The following is a 15,627-nucleotide window of genomic DNA, read 5'->3' as shown; positions in this document are numbered from 1 at the left end:
TAAAGACAATCAAAACAAGCTATATAAGGGAATTCCAACTTGTAAATGATGTCAAAATTCAAGCAAAATTAGTTATCATAACTAACTGAGTCAAATTTAACCAAAACATGTGCAAAAACAATGTATAACAATTCACGTGTCATGTGGATGATACTCACTGAAGAAGTAAGCAGTAATCCTTCAAAGACTCCCAGGACTTGTCAATGTCATCAACCGTCTTCTCCGCTTCCTCTTTTTTGATCCATAATGGGTTCACATCCAGTTCAGCATTGATCAATGCTTGTCTTGATGCAGTTGCTTTTCCAGCCAAATCTTCAAGAGTGATATGAAGTTGTGCCTTCTCTTCCTTCCTTTCGGCTAGTTGTCTCTCCATATCTGCTATTTCCCGATCGACTTCCTCAACTCGATTCCTAGTAGGTATGAACTTGGAAGACAACTGTTTCAGAGTGGTTTTCAGCTCCATTATTGAGCTCACTTTCTGTTCAGCTACTCTTGTGTCCTGCTCTGCTCCCACATATCGTTCACAAGTTTGGTTGAATTCATCTAGAAACTTTGTTATCTCATCCACTTTGTTATCAGGAAAAGAATTGACAGTAAGCATAATAGAAACTGAATTCTTAAATTCGCGAGTTCTTCCTGACGAGATGAAGCTTCCAAGCTTCATATCGAGGCATTGTTTGACGATTTTATTTGCATTTGAGATCTCATCAATGCTAAGCATAGAGCGCTGTAGGCGGCTTGAACTACCGGCCTCAACAGCCTTTACTTCTAAAAGGCTTTGAATGTCAGCAAACAAGGCATCAAATGAAGCAAGAGAAGAAGAGTAACTAGCTGCTTCAACCACATTTCGCTCCTGAAACAAAATTTGCAAAAAGAAATGAGAGCTCTGCCAACAAGCATAAAACAAGCACCAAGTTAAGTCAAGTCTGTCAACCTGATGAGGATGGACTTGTTGTGGATCAACTATAACGGGGGTAGATGGGATTGACGTCATTTTAACTTCTACTGCATTCTGTTCATTCAGTTGTGAGGATTTAGTCAATAAAGTAACATGAGTGACTGCCTGAGTACAAATGTCTACTTGAGTTGATTCCTCTTGAGTGATGATACTTTGTGATGGAGAGAGCTCAGTTACAAGAGCATCTGTATTGATAGTATGCGAACTAGGCTTAACATAGCCTCCCTGCACAAGTTAGGACAATAGTTGGTAAATTATACCAGGACTAACATAAATGTTCAGCTGAGAGTAACATTTAAAATATGTTTCTTTAAAAGCATTTGTGATAAACCATATATTGTTGTAAGTTTCTTTGAATTTTGATCACTTATCTCAAGAAAAATATAGACTTAAGTAAAGCATTTCTTCCATTTTGTCCTCACATAGTTTGCAAGTAAATCTTGGCCTTGGTAGGGCAATCATAATTTGAAAGATGAAATTAAAGTAAATCTTTAATATAACAAAAGACTAAACACAAAAATTCAGGCCAATTACTTTGAAACCTCCCATTATCATTGAATCGGAGGAAAAGTGAAATGTGAATTTGCCAAACTGCTGTTACACAACCTAATTCTATCCCAATGCAACATGAGTAGACGACTTTTAAATTCCTATCATTTGTCTCCAACCAAACCACCCACATTTACATGACAGCCAACACTCTACAATTCCTCTGTATCTTTTACATGCTCCAATAAATACTTGAAAATATAATCATAGATTCATAACATCACTTTCGAGAAATCCACTCCAGACTAAATTCCTCTCAATTGGCCAAATCATAATAAAGGACACAGAGATCTTACATGTCCAGATGTTTTGACAAATAATGAACCGAACAAGGCAATTAACAACATTGTTTTAGCACAAAAGTATTAGCTATGAACAAATACCTTGTGTTCGAGGAGATACTCAAAGAATGATGGAACATCTGGACAGTGGCATTGCTCAATTCCTTGCAATTTCTGAAAGCAGATGATGTCCCCATCTTTAAGCTGTAGAAAAGGTTAAAAAGTGCACGGGAGGAAGATCAAGAGAAAAATAAAATTATACATTCTATAAACAATCTGCAGTAGGAATTAGCTTCTAATAATATATGCATAATCAATGTGTAAATGGAAAATAAATACCATACCTATGCAACCCCTAAGTACCCAAATGAAAAAATGTTAGCAAAAAGTAGTTTATGGTAGGAAATTAGCCTCAAAAAAATATACCTCACTGCAAAGGAATGTGACCTGGATGTCGATGGGAATACACATGATGCAAGGTTCAAACTTTATCTCCTGCACATTTAAAGAAGCTACACTCAAGGTTGCTATTGATAAAACTAGGAAAATTTATTCAGAGTGAAATCCCAAGTTACCTCAAAAAGTTTAATTTCCTCATTAGAATTGAAACCAGCCATTTTTCTTAATTTTCTCAATATTCCATCAGGACTCCTTCCTAGTTTTACAAAAAGCCTTCCTACATACCTGAATTCCCAAAAAATAAAATTAAAGATAAGACTAGTACAGAGGAAGAGAAAGAGAAGGAGGAGGAGAGCGAGAGTACCGCAGCTCTTCTTTCCACGGGTCATATAGTTTAAAGAATAAAAGGATATCCTCTTCAGTCTTTTGTGGAGGAGCAATAGGCCGCAAATCCTGAGTGATTGTGAAAACAGAAAAAGGAAAATGTAGGAGTAGGATTCATGTTTTCAGTTATAAAAAAAAAATCATATATGATTTAACTAAAAAATTAGCTGGTAAAGTTTGATTGAGTGGTTAAGAAAACACTACCAAATCAAGTTCTACTTCCAGAAAAAGCCTTAGCACTAGTCTATTGCTCGTCCTGTCTGAATGCTCTCTCAATTTTACAACCTGCAATAGTCAGTCTTGTAACAAACACAAAAGAGTGCATGCTTCTCCACCAGTTAAGACAACTATAAAGTAACTCATGAATTTGTATCTTAATTATAAGAATGAATGATCAGATTAATTAGTAATTCTCTTTAAAAGTTAAAAGATGCTCGAGGAACGAATAACTAGTTGAGGTAGTATGATGAGTACAAGTGGTAAATTCTATTTAAACATTAATAATGCTTGAGAAAACATCTAATAGATAGATCAAATGAATTTAGTGCCATCAATGTTTAATGTCACTTAAAAAAGAAGACAAATAATATCAGTTTCAGCAAGCAATAAAGATGTCATTGCAGGAGTTGAATGTATTTTTAACAAGAAAACAAATATTTAATAGCAGCAACAAGAAACCATCCGCCACAAATAATTGTGAAAGGCAAGTATCATGCAAATTTGTTAGCTTTTAGTGTGTCAACACACTTTCGAAGAACAAGTACATTTATATTTAATCCTGTTACTACAAAACGTGGGTAGTATAAGTTTATGTGATTTGCTGGAAGATTGTAGAGGGTTTGGAAGGGAGTTAGTTCAAAGATGTTTTAATGTAATCAGAAATTAATACTCTCAGAAATGTTTGTGGGGTTGGAACACTTCAGTAGGCTTCTTCTCTATGGATAATCATAGAACTTCCTAAAGTCAAATGTTTCAATATGGCAGGCCATGTGGGATAAGGTGAATGTTCGTGAGGTAATGCAGAGAAATATTGTTTTCATTTCAATGCAGATATGGTTCAGGATTTTGAAGGATTTTTTGGTGCATTCCAGCTCACTATTTCAAATTAAAGGAAGACGAGAAAAACAAGCTTTGGGGAGCTGCAGTAGCTGCTGTCTTTTGGATTTTATGGTTGGAAAGAAATAATAGAACTTTTGAAGACGAGGAAAGTGAGGTGGAGAGACTGTGGGATAATATAAGGCTAAAAGTTGCTCTGTGGCTGCATAATGATAGAAATTTTAAAGATGTTCATTTCTCGTTTTGGTTGTGAGATTGGAGTTTGTCATTGTAACTTCTTTGTTCTTGATCAGAGCTTTAATAGACAGGTTTCTAAGACGAGGTTTAAGCACCAAATCGATAATTACCACAATAGCCACAATGAAACTTGTAATCTAAACATATATATCATATAAACAATACAATGGGTAGCATTTTTAAATGATCTTACAGGTGTACTTTCTTCCAACAATGTCAAATGCCTAGCAGGTCTGTAGGTTTGATTTATGCGGTTTTCCCACAACCAGAATCGTTGAAATTGCACTGGTATGCTTAACTCTTTGGCTACCCTTTCCTGAGTAAAGGCTCAATTGTTATAATGCTGATAGTAGTGATCAAAACATTTAAATTTTATAGAAAATAAAGAAAAAAGATTACTTGAAGTTTCATGACAAACAAGTATAAATTTTATCTTAGGTAAGCAATGGGTAATCTACATTAGTGTATGCAGAGCTCACATAAAAGGATGTGTATACAAATACCTAAATTAACAAATGCTTGTGTGTGTTGGTTTGTATGCATATCAACACTCTGCTCGTGTATGTATGAGATTTGTGTGTACATGTACACACATGCTTGTGTTATAAACATAATACCTGTTTTGTATAAAAGGAAATATATAGGTGTATATATTCTATGCCATTAGAATTCAGAATACACAGACAGCAATACCAGAAGTCAAATTACATGTTTTTTTCTTTCTTCAGTCTTCTAGACCTCATGTGTTGCTGCTAGATCATGTGGCATACATCAATAAAGAAATGACACTAGCAGAAAAATCCTCAAATAGTAATCCTATTTTGTCCACCCCACCCTTGTCTATAGTTTACACTTTACAGTAACTGGTTGGACAAATCAGCAGAACAATTTGGACAGTAAATTGATTTTTGTAACTTCTTCCAACTCATTTAAAACTTAAAAATAGGAATCTCGATAAACTACGTAGATAAGTAAAAGTACAGGCAATTTCCATGAAAACAGTTAACATTGAGACAAAATAGTAATTACATACTGAATGAGCAACAAAATTCAAAATGGAAGGAATGTGAATTGCTTAAACAAAGATCAGTACCTTAAATTGGTAGAAGAGCATTTGTTTTGGAACATGAAAATTAAGAACTTTGTCAAAATTCACAAGATCAAAATATATATCCCTTCCTATCTGTTCAATCATATCGTTGTGCCAAGCAAGCTAGAAACCCAAAAGATACATCTGGGTTAAACAGAGATGGTGTACAACAAACATAGCATAACATGAATAATTTATTTTGGCAAAGAAAACCATTGCTTTAGGAGATTTATGACTCCTTAACTCATTATCCAAGGACCTTAAACAAGCCATTTGCTTACATCTTGGTCAAACTTGGGAATATTGTCTTGAGATGAATTTGGAAAATACCCCTTAAGCAATTATGAAGCAACAAATGGAGCAAAGAAATAGCAATTCTATTCAAAGGCCTTAAATCTATGAATCAGCACAAGTTGAACCAAGTCCATATTTTCAAAGGCCTTAGTAATAGTTTCATGAACACTTCAATCAGTGAAACTCTACCCTTTGAGAAAACCAACCCCATAAAATTAGTCAATTTTTACTATCTTCAAAAAAAAAAAATCTATTGAATCTAGCCTTTCACCATGTGTGTCTGTAGTGTATGTTAATTGGAAAACTGTGCCCATTAAATTTCAAGTATCAAGAAGAGTAATATAATAGTGTTTTACCTTGATGTCCATGTCCGTGGTACTTTCCTTTCTTCCTTTCTTCGTAGATCCTGTTTGTCTTTATGTCCTTTTTCGTGATCGATCAACTTCAGTGTTTACTATAAAAAATCTCAACCCAAACCCAGAACATGATTTTATCATTTCAAATAATTAGTTAAAGGGTGTCATCACAAGAACAACCACTATATTTGCTTTCATTTTGAACACATTTTCTCAAAGAACAAACAGTTTAAAGACGCCACATGCCAATCATTTCTGGCTGTATTAGTGATCAACATATAAAATTTGGGTAATTAGAAGAAGAAAAGCAACAGAGTAGTCAGTTACCTTACCTGGAGTAGAGTGAAGTTGAAGAACAGTAATGGTAGTGTTGAAGAGTCATCAATGGATGGCGCTCCTAGCTCAAGCAGGAAAAGCAAAAGCCTTTTCTCTTTTCTTCTTGAGAAACTTTTTATATGAAAATCCTCAAACTTGGTCAAGAAGAAAATTCATTAAGACATAACTTTTTTTTAGGACATTTGAAAGCCAACCATAGGGAATTTGTAAAGGCTAATTATGATTTTTGTCCTCTAAATTTTAACATGTACTAAATCATGCTCCTTGAACTTTTATAGTCGTTAAAAAATTTTCTTAAACTATTGAGATTGTTAGATTTAAAGACTTTTATCTAATTTCATTTTATTTTACTGATTGTTTATGCACTAAACTATACTCCCCAAACTTTGATATCTACCAAATCATACCCCTCGAACTTTTATATGTACTAAAACATGTTCCTTGAACTTTCATCTATGTTAGACCTTTTTTACTAAAATTGAACAAAAGTAGGGGTGAGCAACGGTCGGTTTGGTCGGTTTTTTACACAAAAAAATCCAAAATTCGGTTTTCAGTTTTTATGGTTCTAATCCGAAAATCGACCGACCATTATAAAAATATAAAAAAAACCGACCGTTTTAATCCACGATTTGGTCGGTTTAAATCGACCAAACCGAACTTCATTTTTTAAAAAAAAAAATAAGTTTTTAAATTTTTTATTATTATTTGAAAACTAAAAAATTAAAGTATTGTATCAAATATCATATAATTTAAAAATAAAACTTTCTTAGTTAAATAAATAATGTAAAATAAACTTTTTTAAATTTGTTCAAATTATTTATGCTACTAATATGGTAATGAGTTATATTAAAAAACTAGTATTATTTTATGAATGTGTGTATATAATACGTAAATGCATCAAATTATAATAAAATAAAATAATAAATAATTGAGACTTTAAATAAAAAAGATATAAGTAAACTTAGATTAATAAAATTGTATATTAAATATGTACAAAAATAATGTATATTATATATAATATATATGTTCGGTCGGTTCTCGGTTTAATCGGTCGGTTTGCGATTGACACTAAAACCGACCATGTTAAGGCAGTTTTAACCGAAGGCGATTTTTTCAGTTTTCAGTTTTTTCGGTGTCGGTTTTTTCGGTGTTTGTTCGGTCGGTTTACTCGGTTTAATCGGTCGGTTTGCGATTGACACTAAAACCGACCATGTTAAGGCAGTTTTAACCGAAGGCGATTTTTTCAGTTTTCAGTTTTTTCGGTGTCGATTTTTTCGGTGTTTAAACGGTCGGTTTACTCGGTTTGATCGATTTCTTGGATTTTTTGCTCACCCCTAAACAAAAGTCCTTAAATCTAACAATCGCAGTAGTTCAGAGAGTATGATTTGGTACATGTAAAAGTTCGAGAGATAAAAATCTTAATTAGCCATTTGTAAATAACCATCCTACATATATATTCTTTTTTGTTTGAAATCATCCAACATATTAAAATTAGCAAAATAACCTTTCTTTTTATTTTCATTTTTTATACATTTAGGTAGCGTTTGGTTGGAAAGAATGAAAGTATAAGAATAAGCATAAAAATGGTAATAAAATAAAAAATGAGTGGAATGAATTTTATTTTAGAGTGATATGAATCATACTATGATAATCATCGACGCAAAAAAATTTCTAGTCAATAAACTAATTTTCTAATCGAAGATATAAAAGTCTGAATATAAGTCACTACAAACAAAGTGACTTATATAGGACCAAGTTATTTAGGAAATTTAGACAAAACAATTTGAGACCACCTTCAAAAGGCATCCGATCTAAATGTATATATCAGCTGCCTTGTTTTGGCTTTCAGTGGATAGGATCCATCTTTTGTTGTATTTTGAAAATGGGACAGCATTTTGTAATAAACTGCTTTGTAGTATTTTGTAAAAAGTTTATAATTAAGGGGATCCCTGAATCCAGTAGTATTTTGAATGAAAAGTTAGGTTATGATTAAAATAATTTTACTAAAAGTTTTAATTAAACCACACATTTCTTAAATATTTAGTTTATTATTATAAACTAATTAATAAGAGCACACATGTGGCGCCCTTACGGTTCAGGGTGTTACACTTGCAGAGTACCTATTCCCTAAGGAGGGTTTACGATTCTGGGTTACCTAGGAATAAAAAACTGTCCATGTGCTACTCCTTTTCTGGGATAGATAATAGGTATCCTCACCCAATTGGATATATGGTCATCCCGAACTAATCCTTTGATTTCATCCTTCAAGTAAACACATTCATTTGCTGTGTGCCCAATATCACCGTGGTATTCACACCTTTTGCTCGGGTCCATTTTGTGTCTTCCACCCTTGTACATGGGTGGAGGCTTTTTGTAAAGGACCATATTACAAGTAGCTTTATACACACTCTCATGAGTATCGACCTTGCTGGTATACTCAGAGTATTTGGACTCTTGAGTTTTCTCTTTCTTCGAGGATTCATTTTGACTTAAAGCTTTGGATCCTCTCTTGTTTCAAGAATGACTCATGTTTGATTTGGAACTTTCACTTGTTAGTTTTTCTATCCGGGAGTAGCACTGTATCTAATTTGTGCCACTTCGAAGTTAAAGAAACTAGCTTGTGCAGCTGGTTGTCCAGAAGCACCTGGTCCGTATACTGTTGGAGTTGTGAACATGCCTGTATGAGGATGTATAACTGGTGTAGACAACTGCAGATTTTGAGTTGTTATAATATTGGTGGTTGTGTTGTCGAGTGAATTTCGCAACACCAAATTATATTGTATTGTTAATAACAAGAAGAATTTAATGTGTAAGAACAAGTGCGAGTATTCAACCTAGAATGGCGAGTACTCGACTGGGAATGAGAAACAATCAACGAAGGCTGGAAAATAACAATAAGACAGAGAATTATAGTGGTTCAGTCAGATTATGATATGCTTAGTCCACTGTAGCAAGGGATTCCTAGGTGTCATTTCATGGTGGATCACCCCTTTATATACAAAGCAGGTGTCCAATCGGTTACACAAGGATCACATTCATTGTTAATCCATTATTTACATATTGAATAGCAATAATTAAACCCAAGCAACGTTAACATTAATAAATGAACGACAGTTACTAAGTCCATCAACGTATGCGTCTTCCGCATCTGCGAGTTGACTGTTCATGTTCCGTTGTTGAGCTCGCAGGGTCATCAGTACGATTGGAACGTCTGCGCCCTTAGGTAATCGCCTCTTGTTGACATCGCATGTCGAGCTGATAGAACCTAGACATGCGAGTCTATATCGGTTTATCAAGGCTATTGGGTCGTTGGGACCAAATCACATCATAGAGAGTTGATCTCTATGCTTTCGCAGAAGTATAGAGAGGATACTCGCATACATCCTGACACATGCGAGTTGGATCCATCCTGTATAATGCGAGTTAAAGTTATGCGATCCGACTTAGGTCGTGCTCGCAGTACCTTGCTGGTTTTATCCTGGGCGAGGTCTAAACTTCGAGAAGTCTCTCATGGACATTTCAGCTTTCATTGGAAATCTGAATATTCGTGTTCTTTAAATAGGAGTCTGGTCTCGAGTTTCTAGGTGAGAGAAATCTCACTATAACACATGCCCCTAGTTTCGCGATGTGATAGGTGCGGTCACAGAGGGAAACTATTGCTTGAGAGACAGGTGAAGAGTTGTCACGAGGAGGTGACCTTTTGGTTGTCCCATCGAGGGTTTCGAAAAATGACGGCTGTAATTATTACTTTTTATTGCATTTATGGTGCCACGTCACAAAAACTCCTCGGTTTTCGTGTAGGCATGGCCATCGTTGGCCGTTGGATTGGGCGACCTTAGGCATTCTGGCTGCCACGTGTCGTGATCCCAATTAATGAGGGATATGGGTATTTAAACCCTTTGATACGAATCAAATCCTCCATTTTTCCCTCTTATTTCTTAACTTCCTTCTTCCCTCCCTTACAGAGACTTCAAAACCGTTTTCATCTTTTGCCCAGATTTCTACCGTTCTTTCCAAAATATCCTCAATCTTAGAAGTGATCGAGAGCAATCGCAGGGACAACTTGCTAAAACTAAAGGTTAGTTTCGAGTCTCACTGTATTTTTTTTTCTGTGTTTGAGAAAGAATGTTTTTCTGGGTTTTGGTATTTTGAGGCTCTTTAGGCATGTATGTTTGTAAGGGATATGTATGAGGTTACGTTTTTTGGGTAAAAAACTGGGTAATCTTATGAAAAATGACCTGTAAATTGGAATAAACGCATACTGTGTAAGAAATATTTAAATAGGCGTTGTTTCATACTTTGAATACTCGCGGGTATTCGGATGAACAGTTTGAATACTCGCACACTGACAGAACTTATTTACTTCTGATTATTGGCTAGATCTTTTAGGACTTTATATGTTGTGAGTTGAATTGCGAGAGTATTAATCGCTTTTCCAAATGGTGGGTGTGTCACAGTATTCTAATGGTCATATATGCGGTTATATGCCCCTTGAGATACTGTGATACACCCAGCCATTTGCGACATGCGTTAATATTCAAATGAGCGTACTCCTTGGCTGATAGGTAGTCTCGGAACGGTGGGAGTAACTCAGTAATTTCAGGGTCATGCTTGAGAACGCATGCCCCTTGAGTAACTGAGTTTCTCCCAGCCGTTTCTGGAGGTATACCGCTTGGCCCAGGATGCGTGGCTTATTCGCATCTCTACTCGCATATGGATGGGGTGGTCAGCATTCGTAAGGATGCTGACCATTCTATCAAGTGCGACTTTATAGTTTTAATGCGGGTGAGATCACTTATTTTTGTTTTCACACATTCATCACGCTGAAAAGATCTTCTATCTTTCAGATGAGCGACCTGTCGGATAGCCAACTGCTCGGCTCGGGAGGCCATGGATTCGATGGCGACGATGACCAGGAGGAAAACAGTTTTCTCCCAGCTTCAATTTCAGAAGTGGAGGTCGGGCCAATAGAGCTAGGCCCGATGTCATCTGCAGACATCGAAAGAATGGTGCAGGAACTCGCCGAACCTGGGACCGTCGATATTCGAGACAGCGAGTCTACGGTGTCGGCTCGCGACTACCTTATTCACTCGAGGCATGCTCCTGACGTCGAGGTCGAGTTGATGGACGATGACTGGACGGCCCCAGCTCGCGAATCAGGCGAGGATGAAGAAGAGGCGGAAGGGAGTGGGACAGACTCGGTCGATGACGCCCAGCTAAACGAGCCTTTCGCGTGCGAAGATCTGATTTCGAGTGTTACCAACTCAGACTTCACTACCTTTACGAGGTTAAATCTGTTGCGACTTGCGTTTCAGCGACCTAAACCGACCCAGAGGGCGCACCTTCCTTTCACCAACCCTGCGATTATTCCCACAGAGGATGTGGTAATCTCAATACCCATTCTCCGATGTGGGGTATCAGTCCCTTTCCATCCCTTTATCGCAGCCATCCTTAAACGGTATGACGTATCGCCTTTTCAACTAACTCCAAATAGTTATCGCACTGCCCTGGCCTTTTACGCGATGTATATGGAGTACGTTCATAGGGCTCCATCGGTAGAAGAGTTCAGCTACTTTTACGATATAAAAAGCGTAGGCCTTCATAACGGTTTCTACTGCTTTAGCAAATGGGCGACTTCTGAAATCAATGGAGTAGAAGGAATGGTGTCGAACATGGGGGACTGGAAATCAAAATGGTTCTACATCTTCAAAGTCCCTGGGATTAGAACTGATTTTAATCGCAAACCTAGTACGTCGCGTGTTTTCTAACTTAGGCATTTTCTGAATTACTTTGAGATCTCATGCTAACTCGCTCTTTTTTGTTCTCGCAGATAGACCAGCTCGACTTGCACTTGACGCAACTCGCAGGGAAACAACTGAAATTCTCGGGAGCCTTCCGGTACAAGATCGCGACTGGCGATTACTGTGTACAACTGCCAAGCTGCGAGAACACCAGCTGATTCGAGAGAACGCAAGTCTTCAAAGAGAGCCAGTGTACAAAGAGCCATCTGAGAGACAACAAGAGCGGATAGACAAACGCCTCTCCAAGCAAACTTCTCGACCAATCCCAGGTAACATATCTTATGTTTATAAACTAGTGCCTTGAAATTTATCCATACTTATCCTTATTTATCCTCGCAGAGATGACATTTTTGAAGTCCGCGCCCGTCCTTAAAATCAAGCCAAAGGGTGGAACAGCGACGACATCGCCCGTTATCGCCCAGAAGAGGAAGAGCGATGTTGTAACTACTCTTGCCGCAGATTCTTCCAAGAAGCTGGCTAAAACCACGCAGGACAAGGGGAAGAAAGTCATGATCGAGCCAACTGTCCCAGCCCGCGATTTTCTGGCTATGCAGGAGAAGTTTGTGGGTGAGGAGTTCATATCCAAGGCGGAGAAGATCCCTTCTGAGGAGCTTGTTCCGCGTTCTATGGAGTTGGCTTCGCAGTCGATGACCCTGTTCCTGAAGGTTGTTGCCGCTGGTTCTAAGGAAGCTGACTCGCTGAAGAGGCACAATGCCCAGCTTCAGGAGAACATGAAGAGGCTGAAACAAGAGGCGGCTAGAAAGGACAAAGATCTTGAAGAACTTCGCAAGGCTAAGGAGCAGGCTGAGCTCGAGGCCAAGAACTCTCAGGCGAAGATCGAGGAGATGGCTCGCGACTTAGAGGTCGAGAAGGAGAATGGGAAGAAACAGTATGATCAGGCAGTTTCTGATTATATTTACACCACTCTTTCTAAAATCCCAAACTTTGACTTCTATATCCTCGGAGCAGAGGCCGCTGAGATGGCCGAGGCTTTTCGCGTCATGTCGCCTACTCAAACTCAAGGTGGTGGAGGGAATCTTCCTGAGGAGGCCGAGGGTGCGGATGCTGAGGAAGTCGAGAACGAGGCCGTTAGCAAAGTCGCGGATGAAACTGCTCCTGCTGCTACAGATGCTTGACTTTTTCTCCTATGTTTAAACTGTTATGCTTTTTGAATTTGCTCGTTTAGTTTTTATGCGGTACAGGGGTACTCGCACTCTGTACTTAGACAAATTTGCATTTTACTTTGGACAAGTTTATATCCTCGCGGGGATAATTATCCTTTAACATTTTCGCAGTACACGGTACTCGCGTTTTTAATATATATATATATATGCGACTTTAATTACAGTTTGGTGTAATAAGTAGAAATATTTACAAGTCCTGACAAAATTTGAAAATTTAACAAACATGAGGCATTTCTTTTATATAATCAATAGTACATTATGGCATATATACCCCCCTATACTTAGGATTTTTTTTTATAAAAAATGTCTAAGTATAAGTACAAGAGCGAACATGGTTTAATAATGCGAGTACTTTGATAATATAATTTTAAACTCTCGCCATTCCAAGCTCGTGGAATCGCAGTACCATCGAGTGCTGGGAGTCGGTATGTGGCGTCACCAATTTTTTCCGCGATGAGATATGGTCCTTCCCAATTATCTCCGAAGACCCCATGTGTTGGGTTCTTGGTATTTGGCATTACCCTTCTAAGGACCAAGTCTCCTGCTCGCAGGACCTTTACTTTCACCTTGGAGTTAAAGTATCTTGCAGTTCGCTGCTGGTAAGCCGCGTTTTTTAAGTGCGCTTGATCACGTTTTTCCTCCAGAAGATCAAGGCAGAGTAATTGCTTTTCGTCGTTCTGCGAGATATTGAAAACATCTCTTCGTAGGGAACCTGCCTCGATTTCAACTGGCAACATGGCCTCGCACCCGTAAGAAAGTGAGAAGGGTGTTTCGCCAGTTGTAGATCGAGGAGTTGTATTATAAGACCATAGTACTTGCGGTAACTCGTCTGGCCAAGCCCCTTTGCGATCTTCTAGTTTCCCTTTAATGGTGTGTTTTATTATTTTGTTAACAACTTCAGTCTATCCATTGCTTTGCGGGTAAGCAATCGCGGAGAATGCCTTTTTGATTCCCAAATAGTCGCATAGTTGTCGCATCTCCTTACAATCAAACTGTCTTCCATTGTCTGAGATGAGCTTGTATGGAATGCCAAAGCGACAAATTATGGAGGTATAGACAAACTCGCGCAATTTTTTTGCTGTGATGGTTGCGAGTGCTTTGGCTTCGGCCCATTTCGTGAAGTAATCTACTGCGACCACCGCGTATTTGACTCCACCTTTCCCTTTAGGTAGCTCGCCGATTAAGTCAATCCCCCATACTGCAAAGGGCCATGGACTGGTGATAGAATGGAGGTTACTTGGAGGTTGGTGGGTATATGTGGCTCTTCGCTGGCACCTGTCACACTTCTTCGCAAATGCGAGAGCATCATGTCGCAATGTTGGCCAGTAATACCCTTGTCGCATGATTTTTAATGCATGGGAGTTACCTCCGGTATGATTGCCACAAATCCCCCCGTGTACCTCGCGAAGTATATATCCACAATCTTCCCCGTTGATGCATTTGAGTAGGGGTTGACTAAAACTTCTGCGATACAACCTTTGGTCATATATTACATAACGGGCGGCTCGCTGTCGCAGCTTTCTTGCTTCTATTTTATCATCAGGCAAGAGCCCCTTTTCCAGATATGCGACGATAGGAGTCATCCAGGTGATCTCCTGAACGGTATCTATTTCCATGATCTCTTCTTGATTTATAGTTGGGTGAGCCAATACATCTACCAGAATTACATCGAGCAATTCGGCTTCTCTAGTTGAGGCCAAACGGGCCAGTGCGTCTGCATGTGAATTTTGAGCACGCGGTACTCGAGACACAGTTACTTTTTTGAATTTCTGCATTAGTTCGCACACAATGGTTAAATATTTAACCAATCTCCCGCCTCGTGCCAGATATTCTCCATTCACCTGGCATACCACGATTCGCGAGTCGCTAAAAACCTGAAGGTACTCGACTTTCATCTCGAGAGCAAGTTTCAATCCTGCGATTAATGCTTCATACTCGGTTTCATTGTTATATGCAGAAAATTCAAAACGTAAAGCAGCGTGTACCTTAAAATTATTGGGACTGATTAACAAGATCCCACTACCAGAACCTTCGCTATTTGAGGCTCCATCGACGTACAATGTCCACATCTCTCTGTTCGCTATAGCAATGTCGCTTCTATCTTCTATGAGTGCTACCTCGGTGTTGGGGAATTCAAGTATAAAATCTGCTAAGGCTTGCCCCTTGATCGCAGTTCTTGATTTATACTTGATGTCGAACTGACTCAACTCCATCGCCCACTTCAACAATCTCCCCGATGCTTCTGGTTTTGCCAGAACTTGCCTTAAGGGGTAGTTCGTCAAAACTTCAATACTGTGAGCCTGGAAATAAGGTCGCAATTTTCTTGACGATGTTATTAAGGCAAATGCCAACTTCTCCATTTGGGGATAACGCGTCTCGGCATCCAGTAATCGCTTACTGACATAATACACCGGGTATTGACGTCCTTGGTCCTCGCGTACTAGTACCGAACTAATCGCATATTCCGACACTGCTAAATAGATGGATAGGACTTCACCGGTCATTGGCTTTGACAAGATCGAAGGTTGCCCCAAGTGTGTTTTTAAAGTTTGAAAGGCCTGCTCGCACATTTCGGTCCAATGGAATTTTTTGTTGCCTTTCAAAATCTGAAAAAACTCCTTGCACTTATCAGTAGATCTGGATATAGAGCGGTTTAAGGCTGCGACTTTACCTGTGAGGCTTTGAACTTCCTTTGGCTTGGT

At 38.4% G+C, this 15,627-nt stretch overlaps 1 protein-coding gene across 13 annotated transcripts; it reads right to left on the bottom strand.

The window, feature by feature from the left end:
* LOC115710792 (uncharacterized) lies at nucleotides 1–6,115 on the bottom strand. Of its 13 annotated transcripts, none has more exons than XM_030639146.2 (11): nucleotides 5,932–6,115; nucleotides 5,605–5,702; nucleotides 4,958–5,077; nucleotides 4,058–4,180; nucleotides 2,776–2,856; nucleotides 2,552–2,640; nucleotides 2,364–2,472; nucleotides 2,215–2,283; nucleotides 1,891–1,992; nucleotides 935–1,183; nucleotides 1–853 (listed from the first exon to the last, which is right to left on the bottom strand). In XM_030639146.2, exons 2-11 carry the CDS (start codon nucleotides 5,614–5,616, stop codon nucleotides 155–157), a joined length of 1,653 nt encoding a protein of 550 aa, XP_030495006.1. In that variant the 5' UTR covers nucleotides 5,617–5,702; nucleotides 5,932–6,115; the 3' UTR covers nucleotides 1–154. The 13 variants fall into 13 exon arrangements, with proteins under 13 accessions (XP_030495006.1, XP_030495003.1, XP_030495020.1 ...); XM_030639143.2 differs by having other exon boundaries at nucleotides 5,937–6,092; XM_030639160.2 differs by having other exon boundaries at nucleotides 5,605–5,671; nucleotides 5,937–6,082.
* Between the last annotated feature and the right edge of the window lie 9,512 nt (nucleotides 6,116–15,627).

The sequence above is a fragment of the Cannabis sativa genome, chromosome X (genome assembly GCF_029168945.1).
Source record: "Cannabis sativa cultivar Pink pepper isolate KNU-18-1 chromosome X, ASM2916894v1, whole genome shotgun sequence".
NCBI classification, from domain to species: domain Eukaryota; kingdom Viridiplantae; phylum Streptophyta; class Magnoliopsida; order Rosales; family Cannabaceae; genus Cannabis; species Cannabis sativa.
This window is presented reverse-complemented; position numbering and strand designations above follow the sequence as displayed.

Coding starts and splice junctions, on each gene's coding strand:
- LOC115710792 (XM_061107086.1), bottom strand. Junction 2,857..4,057: donor TGTTGGAAGAAAGTACACCT/GTAAGATCATTT, acceptor TGACTATTGCAG/GTTGTAAAATTGAGAGAGCA. Junction 1,993..2,214: donor TCACATTCCTTTGCAGTGAG/GTATATTTTTTT, acceptor CCTTTTCTACAG/CTTAAAGATGGGGACATCAT.